Source organism: Dasypus novemcinctus, chromosome 21 (assembly GCF_030445035.2).
Source record: "Dasypus novemcinctus isolate mDasNov1 chromosome 21, mDasNov1.1.hap2, whole genome shotgun sequence".
Classification (NCBI taxonomy): Eukaryota; Metazoa; Chordata; class Mammalia; order Cingulata; family Dasypodidae; genus Dasypus; species Dasypus novemcinctus.
This window is the reverse complement of record NC_080693.1, coordinates 58,344,857-58,372,424: the sequence shown is the minus strand read 5'-3', so window position 1 is coordinate 58,372,424 and position 27,568 is coordinate 58,344,857. Positions and strand designations below refer to the sequence as shown.

The following is a 27,568-nucleotide window of genomic DNA, read 5'->3' as shown; positions in this document are numbered from 1 at the left end:
TCTAAGAGCTCCGGTCACGTGACGAGCAGTGGGCAGGACTGGGAGCTCATATCCCACAGTGCTTTGTGCCGACTTCCTTTCTGTCCTTTTCCGGCGTTCAAGATGTCGAAGCGAGGTGAGAGTTTGGCTCTGGAGGATCGTCCGCCATCTGTCGCGCGGTGGTTGTTGACCCCGCCGCGGGCGGCGGCCCTGAGCAGCTGGGATGCCTGGTTCTGCTCAGGGCCGGAGAGGGAGAGGCAGGGCCCCCGCGAGGGCCCTGGGGAGGGCTCCGAAAGTGGCGGGGGAGGGCCGTGGGGAGGTGAGCTGGCAGGCTCCAGACAGGGCTCTGGAAGAACCCGGTGGGGCTGGAATTGGGGCTTCCTGTGCGGTCTCCCACCTCGCGTGGCGGGACGGCTGTCTGCCGTGAGAACCGGATGGCGTATGGGGAGCGGGTAAGTGGAGTCGTAGGGAGAGCTGACCTGTAGCGGACGGTCTTCCAAATACCTGCGCGTTTGGATTTACAGCTTGCGAGGGTGAGGGGAATTCCGAACCGTGTCTTCATAGAGACCTTTCTCCTGTTTTCCTTCCCATGCACAGGACGTGGTGGGTCCTCCGGTGCAAAATTCCGGATTTCCCTGGGTCTCCCGGTAGGAGCCGTGATCAACTGTGCTGACAACACAGGTGAGGCCGTGGCCCTGCTCTGCCGCACTTCCCCTTTTAAAAGCACTCAGTGGGCCTTTTCCAGATGACCCACTGAGCCGTCAAGAAAGGGCAGAATAAACACATCGCTTTTGGGTGAAGCGGCAGCATCTTGTGTTGTTTTGCTTCAATCGGTGGTGTGACAAGGTGTTCCACCTTGGGTGGGGGCAAGCATTTGCTAGGGGTTTGTGAGCATGAGAGACTTTAGACTGGGTGTTAATACTGGAAGTGTTAACGAAGGTGGGGTTATCTAATAGGTTTTCAAAAACGGATTTTGTTTACATCTTTTTGTTTTTTTGTAGGCGCCAAAAATCTGTATATTATCTCTGTAAAGGGGATCAAGGGACGGCTGAATAGACTTCCTGCAGCTGGTGTGGGTGACATGGTGATGGCCACAGTCAAGAAGGGCAAACCAGAACTCAGAAAGAAGGGTGAGTAAAGAGACCAAGTCTTTATCTCCTGATGAACATTAGAAAGGCTTCTCCCCTTTATTGGGAAAAGGAAGAGTAATTTTACAGTTTTGAGGCCTTTGAACAGCCTTTCTTTGAGAAGCAGTGTGAGATGTTTATAATTGAAGCTTTGCTTCCACTGTCTTAAATAGCCATTTTCTCTTCTATCTGGTCATATGCATCCTAACTGGATTTGCCACATTGCAGCCAGGGCCCATCTTTAATAAATGCAAATCTTGTCCTTCTCTACATATTCTTAATTGGCTTCCAGTGAAAGCTGAAGGCCCTGCATATTTACCCTGGCACTTCTGCAGCTCAGTTCATCAGATACTTACTAGATCACTTCCTATACCCATAAAAGCAAAAGCCCTCCCTCCTGGAATTTATAGTGTATCCATATCTGCTCTGTGCCTCCCTCAGCTTTCTTCTCCTTTCAGTTTTGTACACCCAGTCCACTTAAACTCCTTCAGCCTCAGGTCCTTTTGTACTTGCTGTACCTCATTTTTATCTTTAAGATCTTACATTTCCTTTATGACACCTGACACCCCCACCCCCCCATCCTTAATCCCAGTGGTAATTACTGTGGTGTGTTTTTGGTTTTGTTTTTTTGTGTGACATTTGGAGTTGTCTCTTACTTCCATGAGAGCTGGTAAGTGTCTACTTCGTTGATGATTCCTTGGCAACAAATACTGCCTAACACACGGTGGGTGTCTAGTACATTTTTATGTTTAATTGGTAGAAACCTTAGAGCCAGAACTGGTGAGAACACAGCTTGAGATTGTCACCACAGGCAAGGTTTCTTCTCTGGAATTACTAATTTGCAAGGGAATAATGCTTAAAAAATTTTTTTTTTTTTAGTTTCTCAAGCGGTTGTGAAATTCACAGCTTGCTTTTAGAGCATCTGTCCTGTTAATCTAGCAGTTCCTTTTTGTAGATCAGATTAACTCAAGATTGTAACTTGTTGAAAGTTTGGCATGGTTGGTTCTAAATCTCTTGATAGGAAATAAAACTGAGCTGCTCACCCAGTTGGTTATGGACTACCTCCAAAAAAGTTTTCCTATTGGCAATTTGAATTAAAAGGGGAGGCCTAGGAGCACACCCTATCTCTGCCCTGGTTGTAATACCTTGATTTTTTTATTTTTTTAAAATTTATTATTTATTTTTTCTCCCCTTCCTCCCCACCCCCAGTTGTCTGTTGTGCATTCACTGTGTGCTCTTCTGTGTCTGCTTGTATTCTTGTCAGCGGCACCCAGAATCTGTGTCTCTTTTTGTTGTGTCATCTTGGTGCGTCAGCACATGTGAAAGCCCTGGATATGAACCCTTTTTTTTTTTTTTCACGCAGCACGGCTCTCCTTATAGGGCGCACTACTTGCGCGTGGGGCTCCACTACGCGGGGGACAACCCTGCTTGGCAGGGCACTCCTTGCGCGCATCAGCACTGCGCATGGCCAGCTCCACACGGGTCAAGGAGGTTCGGGGTTTGAACCGCAGACCTCCCATGTGGTAGGCAGATGTCCTAACCACTGGACCAAGTCCACTTCCGGGGTATGAACCCTTGACCTCCCATTTGGTAGGCGGATGCTCTATCAGTTAAGCCAAATCCGCTTCCCAATATCTTGATTTTCTAGAGAAGTACTGTCTCTTGACAGTACAGATGTGACTAGGCATAGCTCCTATGTCTATGCATGCAACCTCCCCCCACATGGTTTTTTTTTTTAATGTGAGATAGGGAGGGGGCGCGGTATATGGGGATCCCCTATATATATATATATATATATATTTTTTTTTAAAGATTTATTATTTATTTCTCTCCCCTTCCCCCACCCCGTTGTCTGCTCTGTGTCTATTCGCTGTGTGTTCCTCTGTGATGGCTTCTATCCTTATCAGTGGCACCGGGAATCTGTGTTTCTTTTTGTTGCATCATCTTGTGTCAGCTCTCCATGTATGCAGCGCCATTCTTGGGCAGACTGCACTACTTTCACGCTGGGCAGCTCTCCTTACAGGGCGCACTCCTTGCACAAGGGGTTCCCCTACGCGGGGGACACCCCTGCGTGGTACTCCTTGGCATCAGCACTGCGAATGGGCCAGCTCCACGTGGGTCAAGGAGGCCCGGGGTTTGAACCGTGGACCTCCCGTGTGGTAGGCGAACGCCGTATCCACTGGGCCAAGTCTGCTTCCCCCACATGAGATTTTTAGCCCTTTGGCCAGAAATCTTGTGTTCACCTTTCGTATCCTGTTAGAGGCTTGGTATACAAGGAATGGTAGCATTGAAAGAAGCAATGTGTTGGTTGGGTGAGAGTGCAAATAAACAGGCTTTTTCCTCTTAGAACACTTGATAGGTCTGAAGGGTGGCCTAGGAAGCTGTCAAGGAAGGACAAAGCAAGTGGCCATCATTTTGTAGGAGAGGTGGCAGTACGATATACTGTTGGTCTCAATCAGTGATGGCACAGATGAGAGAACACATCATAGTTTTAAAAAATGGTCATGAATTTCCAGTTCTGTTTGTCTTCTTTGGTCCTTGTTTCTGCTAAATAAATCCTTCCCCCTTGGATTTACATATAATAGTTAGAGGTATGGAAAGGAAAGAAAGATATAAGTACAGAGACCTGGAGTTGTGACTTTATCTATTTGAATAGTGTTGGTTTGTAAGAATTAAATGGATTATAACTAGAGGAGTCCAAAAGAGGAGGCTTTCAATTTAGCTGTTTGTCTTGCTTGCCTCAAGGAAGTCATGATCCCTGAACTCATAAAAAATCCTGTATTTCCAGTGTCTGATCTTGAATATGAAAATGTAATTATTACCCCTATTTTTCAAGAGAAAACTTAAACCCTGTAATATTAAGCAATTTGCTCAAGGTCTCCAAGCTAATCAGAATTTGACCCCAGGTGTGTGGCTTTAAAAATGTTCTTTTCAAATGCTATATTCTACTGAGTAGTATTTGCTTCATTTAAGAAGTCTTTGTAAATCAGGGGTTCTTAACAAGGAGTCTGTGAGCTTGAATTGAAATTCAAAAAATATTCTTTTGGGGACGCATTGGTACATTTGTGATATATTTATTAAATAATACACAGTATAGTGTGGACTTAGTAAGAGGTCCATCATTTCACCTGACTGGCAAAGGGGTCTGTAGAACAAAAAAGATTAAGAACCCTTGTTGTAAATAATTTAGTGACCTATGCAAGATTTTCTTGTAAATTTTCTTTTTTTTTTTTTTCTTTTTTTAAAGATTATTTAATTCCCCCCCCTTCCCCCGGTTGTCTGTTCTCTGTGTCTTTTTGCTGTGTCTTGTTTCTTTGTCGGCTCCTTTGTCATCAGCGGCACGGGAAGTGTGGGTGGCGCCATTCCTGGGCAGGTTGCACTTTCTTTCGTGCTGGACGGCTCTCCATACGGGGTGCACTCCTTGCTCGTGGGGCTCCCCTACACAGGGGACACCCCTGCGTGGGGCGGCACTCCTTGCGTGCATCGGCGCTGCGCATGGGCCAGCTCCACACGGGTCAAGGAGGCCCGGGATTTGAACTGCAGACCTCCCATGTGGTAGACGGATGCCCTAACCACTGGGCCAAGTCCGTTTCCCATCTTGGGAATTTTCTTGTTTAATTACACAAGATATGCAAGTTGAATTTCAACTACCCAACGCTTAGATCTCTAAGAGATGATGATGGTATTTTGTTGTGTGTCCTTTCCTGACTTGCTATGCAAAAAAAAATTGCCTCTGTGTAAATGGGACCATTAACATCCTATAACCTACTCATTTCAGAATTGAAATGATTTTTCTACATATTAAAAATACATGTAATCATTTTGAATGGTTCCATAAGATTCCATTTTATACATGTGTCATGGGATTTTGCTTACAAGCTTTTCTACTGCTAAAACAACATAATTATCCTTACACATTCATCCTAGAAGCAGTAAATTTTAGATCAAGGTCTATATATACTTGGTATTTGGATACTGGGATGAAATATTATCTAACACTTTAAAGAAAATGCAGGCAGTTTTGACTTGAAGTGTAGGGTCTTAAGGAGTGGTTGGTGTTTGCACCCACTCTAGGAGATGAAAAAGCTCGTGTGTATACATTCTGTCCAAACAAAGGGATATTAGGGAGCTAGATGAGGGGTATAAACTACTTTTGTTGGTAGCACTGGCACTTGAACTTAACAGATTAATGACTGTTGGCCTTTTTTTCCCCCTTAGTCCATCCAGCAGTGGTCATTCGACAAAGAAAGTCATATCGGAGAAAAGATGGTGTGTTCCTTTATTTCGAAGATAATGCAGGGGTCATAGTAAACAATAAAGGAGAGATGAAAGGTAAGAAAGCAGTCCACCTCAATCCTTGGGCCCCTCTGAGATTGGTTAACTTTTTGGTCTATGCTTACAGGCAAAGGACCCTGTTTTACTTGCCCCCTCCCCCTCCCCCATGCAGGTTCTGCTATCACAGGACCAGTTGCAAAGGAGTGTGCAGACTTGTGGCCCAGGATTGCATCCAATGCTGGTAGCATTGCATGATTGTCCAGTATATTTGTGTAAAATAAAATAAAATTTTTAAAATTTAAAAATTATTTGCTCCCGTACTGTCCTTCTTGTTTATTTCTATATGTTTAGGTTCTTGACAACCTAAAACTATTGTAAAATGAAGCTACTTGGAGCAAGTCCTTGTGGGGAACAGATGCAGATGCTCATGGGGTTGAGTGCTTGCTTCCCACATGGGAGGTCCAGGGTTTGGTTCCTGGTGCCTCCTCAAGACAAAACAGACAATAAGCAAACAAGCTGAGCACTGGCTTCCCACATACGAGGTCCTTAGGTTCACTCCCCAGCCCTGATACCTTAAAAAAAAAAAAAAAAAAAAAGAGAGCCCTTTTCTACGCTTATAATTTTTGGGGCTTTCCAATTTCTGTAAAAGATTGAGGTGTTTGAGTATCAAATCCCTAAAATTGCACATAGAAATTCCTTGGTGACAGATTACCGCAAGTAACTCTAACTTTTAGTTGGGCATTTGAGACCCAGCAATCATTGAAAGCCAGGTCATAGCAACAACCAAAAGGTGGAAGCAACCGGAATGTCCATCAGCAAGTAAATGGATAAAGAATGTGTATACAGTGTGCAATGGGATATTACTCAGCCATGAGAAAGAATGGCTAATACATGCTACTACATGGGTGAACCTTGAAGACATGTTGAGTAATGTCAGACACAAAGAGACAGATCTTGTATGATGTCCACTTAACGTGAAATAGAATATGCAATTTCAGTGCACAGACAGTAGAGGTTAGCAGGGGAGGGAGGGGTTGTTAAATGATGATGGGTGTAGTGTTTGGGGTGATGGGAAAGTTCTGATAATAGATTGTGAAACATTACTGTAAATGTCATCCCACTGAATTGTAGGATTGGGAGTGGTTGAGAAGGGAAAGTCCATGTTTATATGTTTTCACAATTAAAAGACAACACCTAAATGCAACACGTAGTCCTCAACTGAAGTTCATGAAGAAAATGCCCGAAAGGACTTACTTGAGACTTAGGAAGAAAATAGAATGTAGACTAAGCTTTTAATATTAAAATTTGTTCACAACTACTCGAGGTGGTTTACATAAGAGATTATTCCTTGTGCCAAACTCAGCCATCCACCTCCAGAGGAGCAGCTTTACCGCGTGGTACGGGGCAGTAGCATAACTGCCTGCCACCAGGAACAATCCTAGGGTGTCGGCCTACTCCATGGTTTCAGGGGTCACCAGCATAGATGAGACAGCAAGGTCAAGTTCAAGAGTGCCTGTTAAACCAACATGGCCAGTGAGTCTCCTGGCAGATGTCCTGTGTACCCCCTCTGCTAGGAACAGATAAGCAGTGGGGTGGGCTAAGTGCCATAAAACTTGCATACTCAGGCTGGGAATGTTTATAAATGTGCTCAGGGCAAAAGGGAAAGGAGTACATGGGCATCCCACCTGCTGTGGGATATATCCAAGAATGGAGTCAGCCCATATGTATACTGTCCTTGAAACCCAGGCAACACATCTAGTCCTGAGTACAGGGCCTAATTGTGGGTTCCAGGGAAAGGCGGCAGGCCGCACCTGGCTTCCACACTTATTCTTGTGATTAGGGTCACAGAGCATGATGTGTGCAATCTCACAAATGTTTAGAAAATAGTTGAGAGGTGGGAAGATAAAAATTGGTGAATCTGGGTGGGGCTATATGGGATTTCTTTAACTGGGTTTTCTGTGATTTTTGCATGTGTCCTATAAGTTATTTAAAAAACAATTGGGGGGTGGGGGTGGTGGGGTTGAATGGGACTTCATATTTTTTGAATGTAATATTTTTTAAAAAATGAATAAATATAAAAATTACAAAAAGGTATTTGAGATAAGGTTAAGTGGTCAGATCAGGGACATAGTCATGAAATTCAAGGAGTGACGTGGGTAGGAGCTAGATGTGTATACATGCTAGCAGTTACAGGTTTTCATTGGGTAAAGTGGTGTATAAATGAGTTTAATATTTGTAAAACTTAGTACATGGGGATTGCTATGTAAATTTGCTTTCATGCAATATGATTAAATTGCCAGTAGTGGGAAATGGATGTGGCTCAGGTGACTGGGCTCCTGCCTGCTACATGGGAGGTCGCTGGTTCAGATCCTGGTGCCTCCTAAAGAAGACTGAGCTGGCAGGAGGGTCAAGCACGGCAAGGTGACTCAAGAAGAAAAGACGTAATAAGAGACAGGAAAAAGCAGGGTGCAGAGGTTCCTGGTGTCTCCTAAAGAAAGAAGTCAGTGAGCTGACCTGCGACAAGATTATACAACCAGACACAGCAAGTGACAAGGGGGTGGGGAGAAATAAAATAAATCTAAAAAAATTTTACTGTAATAGGAGCAGAGACTCAAAAGGACATAAGAACATTAAAAAAATTGGGATATATAAAGTAAGCTTTATATCATTAAGTCTCTAGAACTTCATAACCACTTAAGGTAAATGTCTTTGTTTGTCAGAAATATATGTGGAAGTATGTTCACGGGTATGATGTGTACAACCAGCTCTCAAATGATCAGAAGATGATTGATGTATGTATGTATCTGGGGTATGAGCCTATGTTGGAGTTCTCTGGGGTTTGTTTTATTCTTGCAACTATCCTGTAAGTTGGAAATTATTTCAAAATAAAAGGTTAATTTTTCATCTTGGTGTACAGGTGTGTGTGTAATGCCCATTGGGAGCTTGCCTGCCATAGTGTAGAAAGAGATTAAATATTCTGAGTAGTGAATTGCCAAGATTAGTGAGTTTGTGTATAGGTATAATGTAACCTTTCCCTAATTAAAAAGCATTGCAGGAGGGAATGGATGTAGCTCAGATTGTTGAGCATCTTCCTACATACACGGTTCCAGGTTCAATTTCCCAGTACCACCCTGAAAAATACAGTAACGTGTGTACCGCCATACCATAGCACTTCATGAGGTCTGTGTAAGGTATAAGGAGCTTCGATATATATAAAGCATCTACATAGAAGGGTTTATTATTACTTGGGAAATTTGAGGGGAATAAAAAGTATAAAGAAATAAAGATGAACTGTATGAGTGTACTGTGGGCTTCAGAGCCCTCCCACCACCGTCCCCCTAGACGCTCAGGACTGAGTGACAGATCAGCACCTCAGCACTCCCCACCTTGTCCAGACCCCCAGATGGCCTCCACTGGGCCCTGTGGTTCCCAGAGTTCCCAGCCACCAGGAAAATACCACACCAGCTCTTTTGCGGTCCTGAATTCTAGGAGGGTGCAGGAAGGGCTGGACATTTGGACCCCTGATGCAAATGTGGGGAGGCCCTGAAGTGGGGCCCAGTTGCCACAGACATGCCAGGACAAGGTAGAGCCTGGAAAGGAGGGTAGTTGAAGGGGAAGGGGTGGTGGTACCAGGGAGTGCACACTAATAAAGAATGGACTCTGGGGAAAAAACACCAACTGTGGTCATGACTAGAGACAACCGTTCACATTTTGCTGCATCCTATACATATAATTCTCCAGAAGAAAAGTGTCAACCTATTGTTTTTGTTTTAAAGATTAATTTTCAATCTTCCTCCCCCATTATCTGCTCCCTGTGTGTTCTTCTGTCTGCTTGCATTCTTGTCAGTGGCACTGGTAACCTGTCTTTTTTTGTTAGGTCAGCTCTCCCTGTGTGCACTGCAGCCCACTCCTGGGCGGGCTGCGATTTCACTCCTTGAGCGCATCAGCTCTCCGCGTGGGCCAGCGCACCACGCGGTCAGGAGGCCCTGGGTTTGAACCCTGGACCTCCCATGTGGTAGGCAGAGGCTCTGGAAGTTGAGCAAAATTCGTTTCCCTGTTTCGTTGGTTTTTACTTTTATTTTTTTTACACGAGAGGAAGAATACTAGTTGATGAAAAGAATTTAGCTGGAGCAGGTTGGGAGAAATGCGCTAAGAAAAATTACCCGACTGGAAGTCAGGAGACCTGAACTCTAGCTCTGGTTCTGCCACTGACTTGGATTTGGGGGGGTCTTGGAACTTTTCTGAACTTCAACTTTCCCCTCTGTAAAATGGAGAGGTAGATGAAGATGCTATCTGAACACTTTCTGGTTTTCAAGAATTGGGGGAAAAAAGAATACCGTGGGAGAAGAGAACACCGACCTTGCTCCTCTTGAAGGAAAACTTGCAGAGCTGGAGCCGACTGCATGCAAACTGCCCACAGGAAGTTCCTTCCTCCTCTCCCACTCAACCTGACTCCTCTGGCATAGTCATCTCACCTGGCATGGTCATAGTTCACCTCAGAGCCACGCCAGCCACTTCCCCCACCGCCCTAGGGCTTCCCACTGCCGACCCAGGGTGGAGCGGGACCCTAGGATTTGTGTCGCCAGTGGCCTTGGTACCACGTAACAATGTAACAGTGCGCGCGGGCTCGAAGGGAGGCCCCGCCCGGGGTCTCCTCCGTTCACAGTAAGGCCCTGCGCGGGCTGCGGGGTCGGGATGGCACACCTGTGCGACTGTCCTCTGCGGCTGGAGAAGGGCTTCATCCTGGATGGGGTGGCCGTGAGCACCGTGGCCCGCACCTACGCAGGCCTGAGGCCCAAGCTCTGGTCCGCGATCCCGCCCTACAACGCGCAGCAGGACTGCCACGCCCGCCGCTACTTCCAGAGTCGCGTGGTGCCGCCCGTTTTGCGAAGGACCGACCAGGTATAGGCGCGCCTGGGGAGCCCGCGGTCCCCGCCCTGCCAGCGCCGCAGCGCGCGCAGCGCCAGGGGGCGCCCGCAGCCCCACCCGCTCAGCTGCCCGAACGCACCCCGGGAGCCGAGGGGCGGGGCGACAGGTGGTGCGGCTTCCACTCCCGATTTCGAGATAAATTTCCTTTGGGTTTTTGAGAAGCTAGGCTGAAATTCCGCCTCTCCTAGACCAATCGGTCCCATGGTCCTTTGTGACGTCAGAGGCCGTCCCTCTGGCGCGACCTGCCCCCGCAGAGCTCCTAAAAACGCGAAAGTCCGTGTGACGTCTGTGAGAGAGACCAGGAAGGCTGACGGGGTCGACGGGGTCGGCGCGGCCGGCGTGCTGCGCGCGTGGCGGCGCAGGGGCCCGCGCTGCGGCTCTCCGCGGCCTCTGCGCGCCGCCGCCTGCCCCGGGCGTCCCCTCGCGGCGCCGGGCGCTCCCCCAGCCCGTATTTCCACCGGATCCGAGACTGCGGCCATTCGCTGGTGGTTCCACCCCCCCAGCGTTTGTGCCTCCATTATTTACCTGTTCATATGTGTCAGCGCTGTGGGGAGCGAGGAGGCCTTAAGTAAACTGTGGGCAGCTCCTGGGTATTTTGTGTCTGTGTGCGCGTCTGTGCGCACTAAAGGTACATGGACACACATCTGCGTGTGCCATCCTTGAGTGAGAACCTACTGACTACTCATGCAACTTTTGCGTCAGAAGAAGCCAGAATCGGGGGTCAGGGGAGGGAGGAGGGAGGAAATTGGGTATTTAAAAACTGTAAAATAATGTGGTGTACACACTTTTGGGACTTATGTTTCAATTATAAGCATTCGATTAAATGTCCCAACCACCATTTGTGATAGATATTACTTTCATTTAAGTAAAGATAATGTTTATTGAAACTTTACTATGCCAGGTCCTTTACCTGAACTATCTCATTTAAATCTCACAGCCTGCTTTATTTTATTGATGAGGAAACTGAGGTCCAGAAAATCTGTGTTATTAGCACAAGGTCATGCAGTTTGTTAGTGGCAAAGCTGAAACTGGTTCCCAGGCTGTGGGCAACAGAGACTGTATCCTTAACCGCCAAGCTACGCTGCTTTTCCCTGAGTAAGACAGGTCAAAAATATACTTAATCTGTCTCACCCAGTATCCCCTGGCCCTCCCCCCCTCCCTCCTCTCCCCAGCAAGCCTAGGGGTTTCTGTACTGCGCGCCTCTCCACACCACGCTGCCAGTCTTTTGTGTTTTCTCCCTCACCCTCAGGATCATGGCGGTACAGGAAGGGATGGCTGGATAGTAGATTACTTCCACATCTTCGGTCCAGGACAGAGATACCTCAACAGGAGAAACTGGGCAGGGGCAGGCAAGTGTCACCTGGCTTTCCAGCCTCACCCTGGTCCCCCCTAGGTGTGAGTTTCAGAGTTCAGAGAGAGAAACAGCATAGAGAGTTCTGGCTGGGGGAAGAGGCCCAGGGACAGCATCCTCCAGCTTTCTCCTTCTCACATGAGTAGACGGTGCTACAGTGCTTCCTAACAGCATGCACCTACCACAGGTCAGCTGCTTTTTACCCTCCCTTTACCCTCGTGTAGGACAGCTGGGAAAACAGAGTCAGGGAGTGAAAACAATTTGTTAAGAAGCTGAGCTGGGATTCCAGTTCCATTCCTTCTACCTCCAAAACCTGTGCTCCTTCCACCACTCCCAGAGTACGAGAGTAGGTTGTGTCCTGCTCATTTTCCAGGACTGATTTAGCAGCAATGGGAAAGGGGGAGTTGAGAGATGTTCTTTTGGCAGGAGGATCCTTCGTCCCAACCCAACCCTACCGACCTGCGGCTAGAACACTAGTCACATGCTCCTTTACCCCATTTGGCCAATTTCACCTCATCCATTTTCTCCAATGGGTCAGAGGCAAGGATGAGGTTTTCTCAATTCTCCTAGTGCCAGACAATTTCAGCCAAGCCGAGAAGATCCTGGCTCCTATCTCAGTACATAGCATTCACCCTCCTCTTGGAACTGTTTTCAGAACAAGATTTGGTTTCTAGGAAAGTCTTCTGTCTCCTCAACTTCACCAGGCTTTCGTTTTCCATTCAAGAGGCTTGGGACATTTGAGGATTGAGAGCTCAGCTCTGGACATGAAGTCGCATTCCAGCACTGTGGGAGGGTAGGGGGAGGAAGGAGGGAGCTGAGTGCAGGCTCAGGCCTCTGTCCCTGCCCCCCAAGGGCATTCTCTCCAGCAGGTGACCGGGCATGACCACTACAATGCAGATCTGAAACCCATCAACGGGTACAGCGGTCGGTTTGGCTACCGCCGGAACACCCCAGCCCTCCGTCAGCGCCCGTCTGTCTTTGGAGAAGTCACCCAATTTCCTCTCTTCTAACAACGTCTCTTCCTGTCAAGACCCTCAATCCAGATTTTCTAAGACAGAAATTTAGATGACCTCTCAATGTTATGTTTTATTAATATAATTTTTTTAAAAAAGTTGTGTCTCCCAAATGTGCTGTTTTTTCCCTGTGGTGGGGGGGATGGTGGTCAGGCTGGTTTTTCCATCCCCAGCTTCTTCACTTAATGGAGGTGATGTGAGAGAGAAAGGGCTTCTCCCGCCTCCACTGTTAATACTCCATGCCAGGGAACTCCAGGCTTGAAAGGAGAGGCCTCAGGTCTCCCCTGAGGTGATAAGAAGGAACCGCACTACATAGTAGTGCTCAACACAGCACTTACCCAGTCATCAACATGGCCCCAGGTCAGGAGCTGGCTACGGTTCCCACCAAGAAAAGTAGGCCTTCGCCACAGGGCTTCTCGTTCAGTGACCCAAGAAAGATTTTTGGATTTTCCTGATAGATTCACTAAAATAACTGGCATCTTCCTTTTTCTTTCCACCCTCAATTCATCATAAGGCAGTGGGTAAACAAGATGGCATCTGGGGGTGCTTTTTTTAGCCCAAGGATTCTGACATAGTGATACTGAGCTTGTAGACAGCTAGGGACTATGGAACGTAATTTCTCTGCTTCTGCTTATGGCAGTTTCCTTTTTTTTTTTTTTTTAAAAGGAGGTACCAGGGAATCGAACCCAGGACCTCACGCATGTGACGCAGGCACTCAACACAAAACTATATGCATTCCCTGTTTTTGTTTTTTTTTTGTTAAAGATTTATTTATTTATTTATTTATTTAATTCCCCTCCCCTCCCCTGGTTGTCTGTTTTCTGTGTCTTTTTGCTGCGTCTTGATTCTTTGTCTGCTTCTGTTGTTGTCAGCGGGACGGGAAGTGTGGGCAGCGCCATTCCTCGACAGGCTGCACTTTCTTTTGCGCTGGGCGGCTCTCCTTACGGGTGCACTCCTTGAACGTGGGGCTCCCCTACGTGGGGGACACCACTGCGTGGCAGGGCACTCCTTGCGTGCATCAGCACTGCGCATGGGCCAGCTCCACACGGGTCAAGGAGGCCCAGGGTTTGAACCGCGGACCTCCCATGTGGTAGACGGACGCCCTAACCACTGGGCCAAAGTCTGTTTCCCGCCTGTTTTTAAAAGCAATTAAAAAAAATTTTTTTTTAATTAGAAAATGTGTGTGTTTACTGACCAATCATGCATAAAATATAGAATACCCATATACCACTCCACCACCAACACCTTTCCCTAGTATGGAACATTCTTACGATTGATAGCATTTTTTTGTAATTGTACTGAATTTTTTTTCCTTCTTTATTTTCTTTTAAATGTTACATTGAAAAAATATGTTCCCACAGTCTATTTTTTATAATTGATTTTTTTAAATCTAACCAGGCCTTGTACTCTCCCTTAAAATTTGTAGTTACTTTCTATTTATTTTTCTATTTATTTTACAGTTTTACAATAAAGGACTTTTTAACAGCTAAAAAAAAGTCATTGATTAGACACTTTGATCATATGGTATGTGAATATATCTTAATAAAACTGTTTAATAAACAAATAATTGTGCAAGAATAGCCGCATATAGCAGCTATGTACAGTAGGGGAAACAGAGAGATTAAGAAGTGAGGAATTTTTTGTCTGTTTTTATTCTTTATTATGATTATTGAAATAATGAAAATGTTTTAACAATGATTGAAGTGATGAACACACAATAATGTGATTATACAAAATGACATTGCTTGTGCACTTTGGGTAAATTGTATGCTTTATAATATGTGTCAATAAAATTGATTTGTTTAAAAAAAAAAAAGAAAAAGAAAAAATATGAGGTCCCCATATACCCCCCACCCTAAAGCAATTTATTTATTTTTCTCCCCTCTCCCCCCTTGTCTGCTCTCTGTGTCCATTTGCTGTATGTTCTTCTGTGACCCCTTCTATTCTTATCAGTGGCACAGGGAATCTGTGTTTCTTTTTTGTTGTTGCATCATTTTGTGTCAGCTCTCTGTGTGTGCCGCGCCATTCTTGGGCAGCTCTCCTTATGGGGCGCATTCCTTGTGTGTGGGGCTCCCCTACGCAGGGGACACCCCTGCGTGGCATGGCACTCCTTGCACGCATCAGCACTGCGCATGGGCCAGCTCCACACGGGTCAAGGAGGCCCGGGGTTTGAACTGCGGACCTCCCATGCAGTAGGCGGATGCCCTACTGATTGGGGCGAGTCCACTTCCCTCAATGACTTTTAATCACAGTACTGTGCGTTCATCACCACAAAAAGATTTTCCAACAGTTTCATTACTCCAAAAAAGAAAAACTCCATACCCCTTAGCAGTCACCTCTCAATCCCTCCATTCTTCTCCAGCCCTACATAACCACTAATCTAATTCCATCTTTATAAATTTATATATGTTTACGTTTTATATAAATGGAATCATACAATATGTTATACTTTGTGTCTGGTTTCTTTCACTTAGCATCAAGTTTTTTTTGTTCTTGTTTTGCCTGAGAGTAGTATCTTGTAACATTCACATACATAACGTTTGTTCCATTTCAAAGAAAAGCAGACTTATATATGAAATATTATTGATATTCATATTTCACATGAGGTTTTATTATGCTATACTGTTCCATGTTACGTTTTTTAGCTTTCCTTTTAGTAATATACATGACCTTAGTCTTTCCCTTTCAACCACTGTCATACCCATATAATAGACTGCTAGTTACAAACAAGTTGTGCTTTCACCTTTTCTATTCATTGCCAAAGATTAACATCTTTTTATCAATTCTGTACAAGTTAACTCTCAGCTGTCCATTCTCTAACCTCATTATATTTTCTGGTGACCCATATTCTAGTTTTTAACTCCATGAGTTTACACAATATATTTAGTTCATGGTAGCACAATCATATGGTATTTGTTCTTTTGTGCCTGCCTTGCTTTACTCAACATAACGTCCTCCAGGTTCATTCATATTGTCATATGCTTCACGACTACAATGGCAGTTTCCTTTTCAGCTAGTTTCCAGGATGTCATTTTCCAAGTGCCCCCACCCAGTTTACTGGTGGCCAGGAGAAAAACCAAAGCAGATGATGGATACAAAAGAAGGTGGGGCTTTGGAACACAAAGCTTACTAGAGTTCTGTTGTGGGTGGAACTTGATTATATTGAGTCATCAGAAGTAGACAAGAAAGAGAGGTGAAGCAAGTTCTGGGGGTATAGCTCAGGGGTAGAGCATTTGACTGCAGATCAAGAGGTCCCCGGTTCAAATCCGGGTGCCCCCTGTGAACTTCCATTCTTTTCCCTGAAAGTTGGAATAAATCCCTCTTCAGCCCCAGTCACAGCTCCAGAGTCCCTAAAAAAGGCAAGGAATTTTCAACTCATTCTTGGCCTAAAATAATAATTCCTCCCGCATTCCAAGGGACCACTTGGGACAGGCCCCTATAGGATTTCCCTGGGCTTCAGTTAAGACAAAGCCCCTGAGGAAATTCTCAATCTAAGATTAGGTCTGAGAGTTCTGAACACAGTTTGGCAATCTGATTTGTGGCAAAGTAAAAATATATACGTTCTTTTAAAATGTATTCTTGAGAGCTTAGTACATGCAAGTTTGCCAGACATCAAAAGACAAAGAGGAGGGCCCCTCTCCTCTAGGAGCTTTCAGGGTAGTGGAATTGACATATTCACATACAGCTGTAAGAAAATCCAGAGGAAGAGCATTTATTCTTGGCCCAAAGACATATCTTTAAAAAATATTCATGATATAAAATTTCAGCTAATCCTAAAATTCAAAGGGCTGTTTCTATCTGATCTGAAGAGTGTTATGAACCTGTCGCTGGCTTTCCCATGTAATCAATCCCCTCTCTATGGGTTAAGGACACTTTTTTCTTGGTTGGTTGTTGCGCAGTTCAGAATTCTTGGAATGGAACAGATACCCACTCTGGCCATTTTAAACAGTAAAGGAATCTACTGCAAGCATAGTGGGAGCTCACAGAGTTGATGGGAAGATTGGAGGACATAACTCAGAAAGCAGGAACAATAGGTGGCCACACAGGGAAATCCCATCCAGGTCTTGTCACTGGAAGTGTCCATAGCTGGTTCTGCTAATCCGGGGCACTCATCACTGGGCCATGGATATTGTCCTACAAGCACCTGATCTTCAGGACAATTCCTCCAGTTTCAAACTGCTAACGGGAGCATTTGGTTGGCTGAGCCGTGGTATGTTGCATATGCTGTTTTCTGCCAGGGAAGGGGAAGACTGGGTGGGATGGGGGGGGGGGATGGTAGTATTGCTTCACTAAGTTTCCCAGCTCGAGGAATTCTCCCAGAATTGGAGGGGTATTTGGGTGCAAAAACAGACATATGGCCTTGTTAGTCAGGGTTCTCTAGAGATAATCAACCAGAGATATCTGTCAATAGTATACAATTCTATAAGAGTCTCTCATGCAGCTGTGGGGATGCACAAGTCCAGGTTCTGCAGGCAGGCCACAACCAGGGGCTACAGTGAAAGTCCAGTGATGAGGAGTTCCGGGAGATGATGGCTTTCCAAAGACGAGCTGGGAAGTTCTCTCTCATCTAGCATTTTGCTATAAGCTGCAAGCAGAAGCCACGCTGCATTCTCCAGGTTTACTTTGGAAATTTCTTCATCTAAATGCCCAGGCTTGCTATTTTCAAATTCTGCCTGCCATAAAACACCAGAAGTTAATCTTATTAAGTTCTCTGTAACTTTATTTTTTTTTAAAGATTTGAAGATTTATTTATTTATTTAAAGATTTATTTATTTATTTAACCCCCCCCCCCCCAGTTGTCTGCTGTGTGTTCTTCTGTGACTGCTTCTATCCTTAGCAGCACCGGGAATCTGTTTCTTTTTGTTGCATCGCCATCTTGTTGTGTCAGCTCTCCGTGTGTACGGCGCCATTCTTGGTAGGCTGCACTTTCTTTCGCGCTGGGTGGCTCTCCTTCCGGGGTGCACTCCTTGCGCACGGGGCTCCCCTACACGGGGGACAACCCTGCATGGCAGGGCACTCCTTACGCGCATCAGCACTGCACATGGGCCAGCTCCACACAGGTCAAGGAGGCCCGGGGTTTGAACCGCAGACCTCTCATATAGTAGGTGGACGCCCTATTCATTGGGCCAAGTCTGCTTCCCATTTCTCTGTAACTTTAAAACACAGCTCGCCTTTCCTCCGGTTTCAATAATACTTTCATCATTTACTTCTAAGGCATCATAAAAAGTCTCTTTAGCATCTATTTTGTTATCAATAGTCTCTTCAAAGTGATCTAGGCTTTTTCCATCAAGCATCTCACGATTCCTCCAAAAAATACCCCTTACCCATTTATAAAACCATTCCAGCATTTTGGTAATTGCAAACGCACTACCCCACTCCCAGTACCAAATTCTGTATTAGTCAGCCAAAGGTGCGCTGGTGCAAAATACCAGAAAATGGTTGGTTTTTATAAAGGGTATTTTATAAAGGGTATTTATTTGGGGTAGGAACTTACAGACACCAGGCCATAAAGCATAAGTTACTTCCCTCACCAAAGTCTATTTTCACGTATTGGAGCAAGATGGCTGCTAAAGTCTGATAGGGTTCAGGCTTCCTGAGTTCCTCTGGGCTCAGCTCCTATTTTCTTCACAAGGACAGCTGTAGACTATGAGGCTCTCTAGGCTTTGCCTCTCTCCACAAGATCACATGTTGACTATCAGGTGAACAGCTCTGTCTCGTTCCCCAGGGCTCCAGCTTAAGACTTCAGCATCTAATTTCAACATCAAAATTCCAACATTAAGAACCCTCAACTCTGTCCTTTGCCATGCCTTTTATCCCCACTAAGGGGTGGGGACTCAATGCCCAAATGACATGACCCAATCAAAGCCGTAGTCGTAATTTAATCATGCCCAGGTACAGACCAGATTACAAACATAATCCAATATCTATTTTTGGAATTCATAACCATATCAAACTGCTACATGGCCACAGCACATTTTTTCTTCCCAAGTAACCATTGTAGGAAGAAGGCATGATCATTTATCTCCTGGTTTCCAGTTCTGACAGTCAAGGATTTGTCCCTTCACCCCTTTCTCACTTCCCATTTGCTAAAACCAGAATATTTTGTTTTAAAATAATCATGTTCACTTTATCATGATTGTGTAAATACTGTTCACTGTTGAGTCAATCCGTAACCACCATAGTACCATTTCTTTCATATATGGCCTTTCTTTTTGCCCCCAAAGATAATTGCCACATTTTTCATTTCTTATTTTCCTTTGTACCTCTTGGCAATTATTTCCAAACCCTTCAACAGACTATCAGAACAATCATTAATTTGGTCCAAACCTATCAGTTTAATTTTTCAAGGCAGACTTCCTCCTGACATCCTCCGTCCCACGAGGCTGTCTGTACCTGCTGCCCAACTGGTGGCAGAGGATCTCCTCTCCCCTCTTCCCTATGTTTCCTGGACCAAGTCTTCCTTTTTCTTGGTTTACTCCTTTACATTAATGGAGAATAACTCCCAGTTGTTTTCTGAGAAAAAACATATATATAGGAGTTAAAATGTTTGAATTTTTGCTTGTCTTAAAATTTCTTTATTTTACCCACATACTTCATAGTTTGTCTGGGAATAGAATTCTTGGTGGAAAAAAAAAATTCTCTCAGAAATGTGAAAATCTCCTTTGTCTTTTAGCTTTTTTTGAGAAGTTTGAATTCATTCTTATTCTTGTATGTGAATTGTTTCTCTCCACTAGCCATTGGGAATCTTTGTTCTTGATGTTCTGAAACTTTACAATGATATATTTGATGAACGCTTTCAAATTATAAACTCAAGTCCTACCTTAAGAAGCTGCTGTTGGGAAGCAGATTTGGCCCAATGGATAGGGTGTCAGCCTACCGCACGGGAGGTCCAAGGTTCGTTAAACCCACGGTCTCCTGACCTGTGTGATGAGCTGGCCCATGCGCAGCGCTGATGCACGCAAGGAGTGCCCTGCCACGCAGGGTTGTCCCCTGTGTAGGGGAGCCCCACGCACAAGGAGTGCACCCCATAAGGAGTGGCCTGCCCAGGAAAGGTGCCGCACACACAGAGCTGACACAGCAAGATGACGCAACAAAAAGAGACACAGATTTCCACAGAAGAACGCTCAGCGAATGGACCCAGACAACTGGGGGGGGGGGCGGGGGAGAAGAGATAAATAAATAAAAATAAATAAATCTTAAAAAAAAAAAGAAGCTACTATTGGGAAATGGATGTGGCTCAAGCAAGTAGGCTCCCGTCCTCCATATAGGAGGTCCAGGGTTCGATACCCAGGGCCTCCTGGTGATGGCAAGTTGCCCCACGCAGGAGTGCTGGCCCACACAGAGAGCTGGCACAGCAAGATAATGCAACAAGAAGTGACAGAGAGGAGAGGCAATAAGAGACACAACAGACCAGGGAGCTGAGGTGGTGCAAGAAAATGATCACCTCTCTCTTGCCCTGGAAGATCCCAGGATCAGCTCCCAGAGCCATCCAGTGAGAATATAAGCAGATACAGAAGAACACACAGTGAATGGTCACATATAGTAGACAATGGAGGGATGGGGGAGAAATAAATAAATCTTTAAAAAAAGCTATTACTAAAAAGTTTTATTTTATTTTATTATTTCTTAATTTCTTTCCCATCATTTGTTCATTTAAAGACTTTTCTCGAGGACTTCCGGCAAGATGGTGGCTGAGTGAGCTTGCCTTGCCGTCTCTCCTGGGAAGAGGCAGCTGGGCACCGCTGGAGGTTCTCCAGGACCAGGCTTTTTCAGGATTTTTTCAGGGCAGGAAGTGTCTGGACATCGATTTGGTGGGAAGGTAACGGAAAGGACTGGTCTATAAGATACAATTTGGGACTCTTCAGGAGGGGGAGGCAAGATGGCGGCTGAGTGAACTTCCCGGTTACTAGCTCCTGGGGGGAATCGGCTGGGAGGCGTCGGAGACTCTTTGGGACCGGCTGTTTCGGGATTTTTCCTGGTCCGGAGGTGTCTGGACATCGATTTGGAGGGAAGGTAACAGAGAGGATCCATCTGTGAAATATACACGGAGATCCCAGCTACGTGTGGAGGACTCCCTCCTTGGGTAGGCGGAGCCTAGGCAGCTAGCACCGGGGCGGGCGGCGGGCGGTGGGCGGGGAAGCCGAGTCCGGCCGAGCCCAGCTGAGCTCGGCCGAGCCAAGCCGCGCCGCGCCGGGCGGCGAGCGGGAGAGCCGAGCTGCACTGCGCCACGCCGGGCGGCGGGCGGGAAAGCCGAGCCCAGCCGAGCCCAGCCGAGCCGCGGCAGGAGGGGAAGCCGAGCCCAGCCGAGCCGCGGCGGGCGGCAGGCGGGGGACCCGAGCCCGGCCAAGCATAGCCGAGCCCAGCCGAGCCCAGCCGAGCCGCGGCGGGCGGCGGGCGGGGGACCGGAGCCCAGCTGAGCCCAGCCGAGCCTGGCGGTGGGGTTTCTGTTCTTTGGTTTTTTTTTTATTTTTTTAATTTTCTGTTGTTGTTGTTGTTCTTGTTGTTCTTTTTTTTTTTTTTTCAATCCTCTCTTTCTTGTCCCCAATATTCTTCTTATACTATTTTACCTTAACAATACAATAGGTCCTACAGGAAATACCTCACATTTGCTGGGTTTCCTCACCCTCCACTGCCTCATTTCTCTGTGAATAGATTTAGCCTATCTACACTATCCCCTTTCCCCTACAACTTGATATCCTCCACCATCTGCTATCTCTCCTATATTCCATCTCCCTTTCTTTGATCCACAAAGTGTCTAACTCTTAATTTCTAATACCTTTGTTTAGTTTTCCATCTGGTATTCGTCCCTGAAACTATTACCTTTCTTTTCTCTTTCCCTCTCTCACGAAAACAATAGCCTCTTAGTACGTACCACATTCCTCCCATATTCAGTCGTCTACCTCATTATAGGTACTTTCCTACTACTATAACTCTACACAATTTACATGATCTAACCTCCATCCTCCCAGAACTCATATTGTTGCTTTGTAAACATATATCACCAATACTACTTCACACTTTTTCCTTCCTTACACAATTGACTTTCCCCAGCACTAATACTTTCCTTTAAAGTGAGCTTAACTAGCAATAAGAAATTGGAATAAGAAGAACAAAGTGACAAAGAGAAGATATAACACTTACGCAAAAACAACAGCTAATTAATCCCTAAGACTAGACAAAGAAGCTAAGGAACTGATTAAACCCGCCAAGAAAAAATGTTGACAAGACAGCAACAAAAATCTACAAACCAAACCAGTAATCAGGAAAACATGGCTGAATCCAATCAACAAACTGAAAATCAGGAAGGGGGGCAGGACTTCGCACAAGCAATGAAAGATCTCAGAACATTTATCACCGACAAATTTGATGAAGTAATGAAAGAGGTTAACAGCGTGAAGACAACACTTGGAGGGGAAATTGCAGACATGCGCAAAAAAATAACAGATATGATGGAAATGAACACCACAATTCAAGAAATCAAAAATACACTTGCAGCAAATATCAGCAGACTAGAAGAGGCAGAGCAGAGAATTAGTGATGTGGAAGACAGTGCATTGGAAATCAAACAGATAGTAGAAGTGGTCAATAAAAAGGTAGAAAAAATCCAGATAGGACTTAGGGACCTGAATGATAACGCAAAACGCTCAAACATACGTATTATAGGCATTCCAGAAGGAGAAGAGAAGGGAAAGGGGTCAGAAGGAGTGTTGCAGGAAATAATGAATGAAAACTTCCCAAATCTACTGAAAGAGACAGATGTACATATCCAAGAAGCACAGCGCACTCCACTGGTCATAAACCCCAACAGGCCCACCCCAAGACATATACTTGTCAAATTATCCAATGCTCAAGACAAAGAAAAAATTCTAAAAGCAGCAAGAGAAAAGAAAACCATCACATACAAGGGAAACTCCATAAGATTAAGTGCTGATTTCTCATCTGAAACCATGGAGGCAAGAAGGCAGTGGTATGATATAGTCAAGGTACTAAAGGAAAAAAATCTCCAACCAAGAATACTCTATCCAGCTAAACTAGCATTCAAAAATGATGGAGAGTTCAAAATATTCACAGATAAACAGAAACTGAAAGAGTATATCAACAAGAAACCTCCCCTTCAAGAAATTCTTAAGGGAATTCTGCAGGAAGAAAGGAAAAAAAGGACAGTCAGAGATGGAGGAGAGTGTAAAAGCAACAAGAAAGACAAAAATAGAAGGGGAAAATAAAATAATACAAACAAAACTAAATATAAGAGCCAAGACCATAAAGACCTTAGAAAGCAGTGTAGGGAAACATCTACAGGACCTTGTAATAGGAAATGGCTTCATGAATATCACACCAAAAGCATGAGCAGCAAAAGAACAAATAGATAAATGGGACTACCTCAAAATTAAAGCCTTCTGCACCTCAAAGGAGTTTGTCAAGAAAGTAAAAAGGGAACCCACACAATGGGAGAAAATATTTGGCAACCATATATCTGATAAGAGACTTATAACTTGCATATATAAAGAACTCATAGATCTCGAAAACAAAAAGATAAACAACCCATTTAAAAAATGGGAAAAAGATTTAAACAGACACTTCTCCAAAGAAGAAATACAAATGGCTAAAAAGCACATGAAAAAATGCTCCAAATCCCTAGCTATCAGGGAAATGCAAATCAAAACTACAATGAGATACCATCTTACTCCCATAAGATTGGCAGCCATGAAAAAAACAGTAGAATACAAATGCTGGAGAGGATGTGAAGAAAGGGGAACACTCATCCATTGCTGGTGGGAATGCAGAAGGATCCAACCATTCTGGAGGACAGTTTGGCAGTTTCTCAAAAAATTATCCATAGATTTGCCATATGACCCAGCAATACCACTGCTGGGTATATACCCATCAGATCTGAAAACAAGGACACAAACCGATATATGTACACCAATGTTCATAGCAGCATTGTTCACCATCGCCAAAAGTTGGAATCAATCCAAAAGTCCATCAACAGATGAGTGGATCAATAAAATGTGGTATATACACACAATGGAATACTACTCAGCTGTAAGAACCAATACACTACAATCACACGTGATAACATGGATGAACCTTGAGAATCTTATGTTGAGTGAAGCAACCCAGGCATTGAAGGACAAATACTATATGACCTCAATGATATGAAATAAGTTAACTGCCTCAGAGAGCTAGAGTCTGGAAAAGTGGCTTACTGGAAATCGGGGGGTGGAGGAAGGATGTGAGTTAATGTCTGTAGGGGTGGAATCTGTGATGAGCTGGGGGTAAGTATGAGCACAAAGAAGGGACAAAATGGGGGCAAGGGGTTACCTTCGGGTGGGGTTTTCTGGGTTTGAGGGGGGCTGGGGATGGGAAGAGGGGTAATATGGTCCAAGAAATAGGTGGGAGGGAGGGGCAACATACAAACATGGGAGAGTGCCAGAAGTTCGTTGAGAACTAAATGTTGAGTAAAACGTATCAAAGTATAAGTAGGAGGGTCACCTGGTTAGGACGCTCAGGGGGTATGGTCTGATGCGGGACGGACTCCGGAGGGAATAGCTGAAGGCTCATTTTGCCAAGGTGGGTTCTACCATTGGGTGGGGTGGACCCATATCCTGGGGAAGACTAATGCCGTCGAATAGAGAGAACTGTATCTCTCGTGAGAAAGGACGGCTCCCAGGGCATTAGATTGGCAGGCGTTGTGGGCCCTAAGGGGAGGGGAAAATGGACGTGCAATGGATAGAACAAAGGTAAATAAGGGGGCAAAAGAGGAGTTATGTGAGAGTACACGAGGATGAATATAAAACAGCTAATATTACACCAAAAACATATAGGGGACGACAGACTAATAATGAAAACCATAAGAAAAAACATAGGATAACTAAAAAATTTAGAAAACTGTACAACCTAAAGTATGGACCACATAGTAAGCACAAATGTTACCTTGTTTGAAAACTATAGTTTCGGAATCTGTACATCAGTTTCAGGAAATATGATATGAATAAGTTAAAAGATTATTGCTGTGGAAGGGAAAAGGTTTTATGGTGGATCTGGGGAAATACTGTATATTGTATATATGAATTTTGGTGATCTAAGACTTCTGAAGCTGACATTATGTTGGGATTCACTTTACGGGAAGTTTTGGATCACAGAGTGGTTCAACAATGGCAGCGGAGGAATACTGATATGGGATGTTATTGACAGGATATATATGGTTGACAGGGAGTTATACAGGGCATATGCCCAGGGTATATGGTAATGTCTATATATACCCATAGTGGAAACAATTAAAAACAACAGCTGGGGGGGTACTGGGCTCCTGGCCGGGGGGTCACTGTTGTGGGCCCTGGGAGAGCAGCGGCAATCCTCCAGGTGCAACGGCAAGAACCAGGAAGGAAGGAGGGCCCAACAGTGGGCTCTTGATACTAATGGCTACACTTTTGAGCCTATGCACCTGCAATAAGAACAAGGCCTAGAGTAGCATTGTGCCTGGGGGTTTCCTCCTGACAGCCTTCATGTTACTCAAATGTGGCCACTCTCACAGCCAAACTCAGCATGTAGATGTGATGCATTCCCCCCCAGCGTGGGACACGACACCCGGGGATGAGCCTCCCTGGCACCGAGGGATCACTACCACATACCAGCTGAAGAAGCAACTAGAAAATGACCTTGAATTAAAGATTCAATGCGGAACAGCAGAATATACCTGTCTACATATAATAACATGACTTCGGGAAGCGGTTTGACCTAATGTAAGGGGGAAATGGAAAGAAGAAATGAGATTATAAGGCTGTGAGTCTCCAAAAAAGAGTCTGGAGGTTGTCGGAAGGAATACCCCTATGTACAACTGAACAGAGTCTAAGAGACAGATAAGGTAGATACAACCCCAGGTATTGGTTCTTTTGAGGGATAAAGAGACCCACGGGTTCTATGGTCATGGCAGAAGGGGTTCACTGCCATGACAGATGGCCCTTCTTTGGAGCTGGTGTTTCTGCATGATGGAAATGGACTCAGAGGGGATCTCTTTTCACAAGACTTGCATGCTACTTTATTGAAATTGTAGTTGGTGCTGAGTTTAAGATATATGTAGGGGATTTGAATCTCTGGACTGATAATATGACACCCAGGCCCAAAGCCTCAACAGACTTCAGCTCCTACACTTTGACTTATTGGACTTACTCCACTCAGCTAACATGGAGTTGAAGAAGGTCAACCACCACAACATGGAGCCTAGAGTGTCTAAAACTAGAAGTGGGAAGAGTGCATCCAGTACCCATGTGGAATCTAAGCCCTCACTTGACATAGGTGTGCAATGGACACAACCAATCCAATGTCCACAGAGAAAATGTGGAATGGGTGTGGGAACGGTAGCCATGGGGGCTGCTGGGTGTGGGGAACGGGAGGAAGAGATGAGATGTGGAGGCGTTTTCGGGACGTGGAGTTGTCCTGGATAGTGCTTCACGGACAATTACGGGACACTGTAGATCCCCCCAGGGCCCACTGGATGGAACGTGAGAGAGTCTGGGCTATGATGTAGACCATTGACTATGGGGTGCAGTGATGCTCAGAGATGAACTTACCAGGTGCAATGGATGTATCATGATGATGGGAGAGTGTGTTGCTGTAGGGGGAGTGGGGGGCGGGGGCGGTGGGGTTGAATGGGACCTCATATATTTTTTTTAATGTAATTAAAAAATAATAATAATAAATAAATATTAAAAAAAAAAAAAGGATGAAAAAAAAAAAAAAAAGACTTTTCTCTTGGGAAACGGACTTTGGCCCAGTGGTTAGGGCGTCCGTCTACCATATGGGAGGTCCGCGGTTCAAACCCCGGGCCTCCTTGACCCGTGTGGAGCTGGCCATGCGCAGCGCTGATGCGCGCAAGGAGTGCCGTGCCACGCAAGGGTGTCCCCCGCGTGGGGGAGCCCCACGCGCAAGGAGTGCGCCCGTGAGGAAAGCCGCCCAGCGTGAAAAGAAAGAGCAGCCTGCCCAAGAATGGCACCGCCCACACTTCCAGTGCCGCTGATGACAACAGAAGCAGACAAAGAAACAAGACGCAGCAAATAGATACCAAGAACAGACAACCAGGGGAGGGGGGGGGAATTAAATAAATAAATAAATCTTAAAAAAAAATAAAATAAAATAAAGACTTTTCTCTAATTTTACCTTTTTATCTTTTAAAAAAGCAAATCAATTTTATCAATACATATTAATAAAGCATACAATTCATCCAAAGTGTACAATCAGTAGTATTTTACAATCACATAGTTGTGCATTCATCACTGTTGCTGCCTCCCTTCACCCCTCCTCCTAGCCTTTGTTATCTCCCTTTTCCAGCCGTTGCTATCCTTCACCGCCTACCTCATAGCTGCCTGCACACCACTATCCACTATCCACTACCGCCCCGTAGTTCATCCGCCCCCGTTCCTACCCCTCCCTTGACCCGACCTTATATAATCAAGTGTATTTCCGCAATAAAGTGGACTAGCTCACTCTCACAGGCTGTCTCCGTGGTTTTTACCGCGCGTCCCCCACACCTGGAGAACCTAGGCCTACGCGCTGGCCTAGGGGCTCACCGCCGAGCCGTGGAAGCCCGCCCGGTCCTCGTGGGTTGCTAACTCAAAGTAGCAAGCTCAAAATAGCAAGCCCACACATCACCTCAACCATTATTAGAGCATTTTCATTATTTTTTTGTTTTAAGATTTATTTTTTATTTATTTTTCTCCCCTTCCCTCCCCCATCCCCATTGTCTGCTCTCTGTGTCCATTCACTTTGTGTTCTTCTGTGTCCGCTTGCATTCTTGTTAGCGGCACCGGGAACCTGTGTCTCTTTTGCTGCGTTAGCTCTCCTGTGTGTGGCACCACTCCTTGGCAGGCTGTGCTTTTTTTGTGTGGGGTGACTCT

The 27,568-nt window shown here is 45.3% G+C and overlaps 2 protein-coding genes, 1 long non-coding RNA gene and 2 other non-coding genes across 5 annotated transcripts in view; 4 read left to right on the top strand and 1 right to left on the bottom strand.

Annotated features, from left to right (window-relative positions):
- The first annotated feature begins 22 nt into the window (after positions 1-22).
- RPL23 (ribosomal protein L23) lies at positions 23-5,689 on the top strand. The gene is made up of 5 exons (XM_004454938.4): positions 23-115; positions 577-660; positions 981-1,109; positions 5,325-5,438; positions 5,554-5,689. Exons 1-5 carry the CDS (start codon positions 103-105, stop codon positions 5,634-5,636), a joined length of 423 nt encoding a protein of 140 aa, XP_004454995.1. The 5' UTR covers positions 23-102; the 3' UTR covers positions 5,637-5,689.
- Positions 691-826, top strand: LOC111763301 (small nucleolar RNA SNORA21). The gene has a single exon (XR_002796193.1). It is a non-coding gene; the product is annotated as a small nucleolar RNA SNORA21 (small nucleolar RNA).
- Positions 5,690-10,076: 4,387 nt separating the features above from the next.
- Positions 10,077-12,766, top strand: SPMAP1 (sperm microtubule associated protein 1). Its single transcript, XM_004454936.2, has 3 exons — positions 10,077-10,283; positions 11,560-11,659; positions 12,514-12,766. Exons 1-3 carry the CDS (start codon positions 10,077-10,079, stop codon positions 12,669-12,671), a joined length of 465 nt encoding a protein of 154 aa, XP_004454993.1. The 3' UTR covers positions 12,672-12,766.
- A 942-nt stretch (positions 12,767-13,708) lies between these two features.
- LOC131275041 (uncharacterized) overlaps positions 13,709-27,568 on the bottom strand; it is a 40,577-nt gene continuing 26,717 nt past the window's right edge. Inside the window, exon 3 of the long non-coding RNA XR_009182450.2 lies at positions 13,709-13,807. This is a non-coding gene — a long non-coding RNA (uncharacterized lncRNA). The remainder of the gene's footprint in view (positions 13,808-27,568) is intronic.
- On the top strand, positions 15,882-15,953 carry TRNAC-GCA (transfer RNA cysteine (anticodon GCA)). The gene has a single exon. It is a non-coding gene; the product is annotated as a tRNA-Cys (tRNA).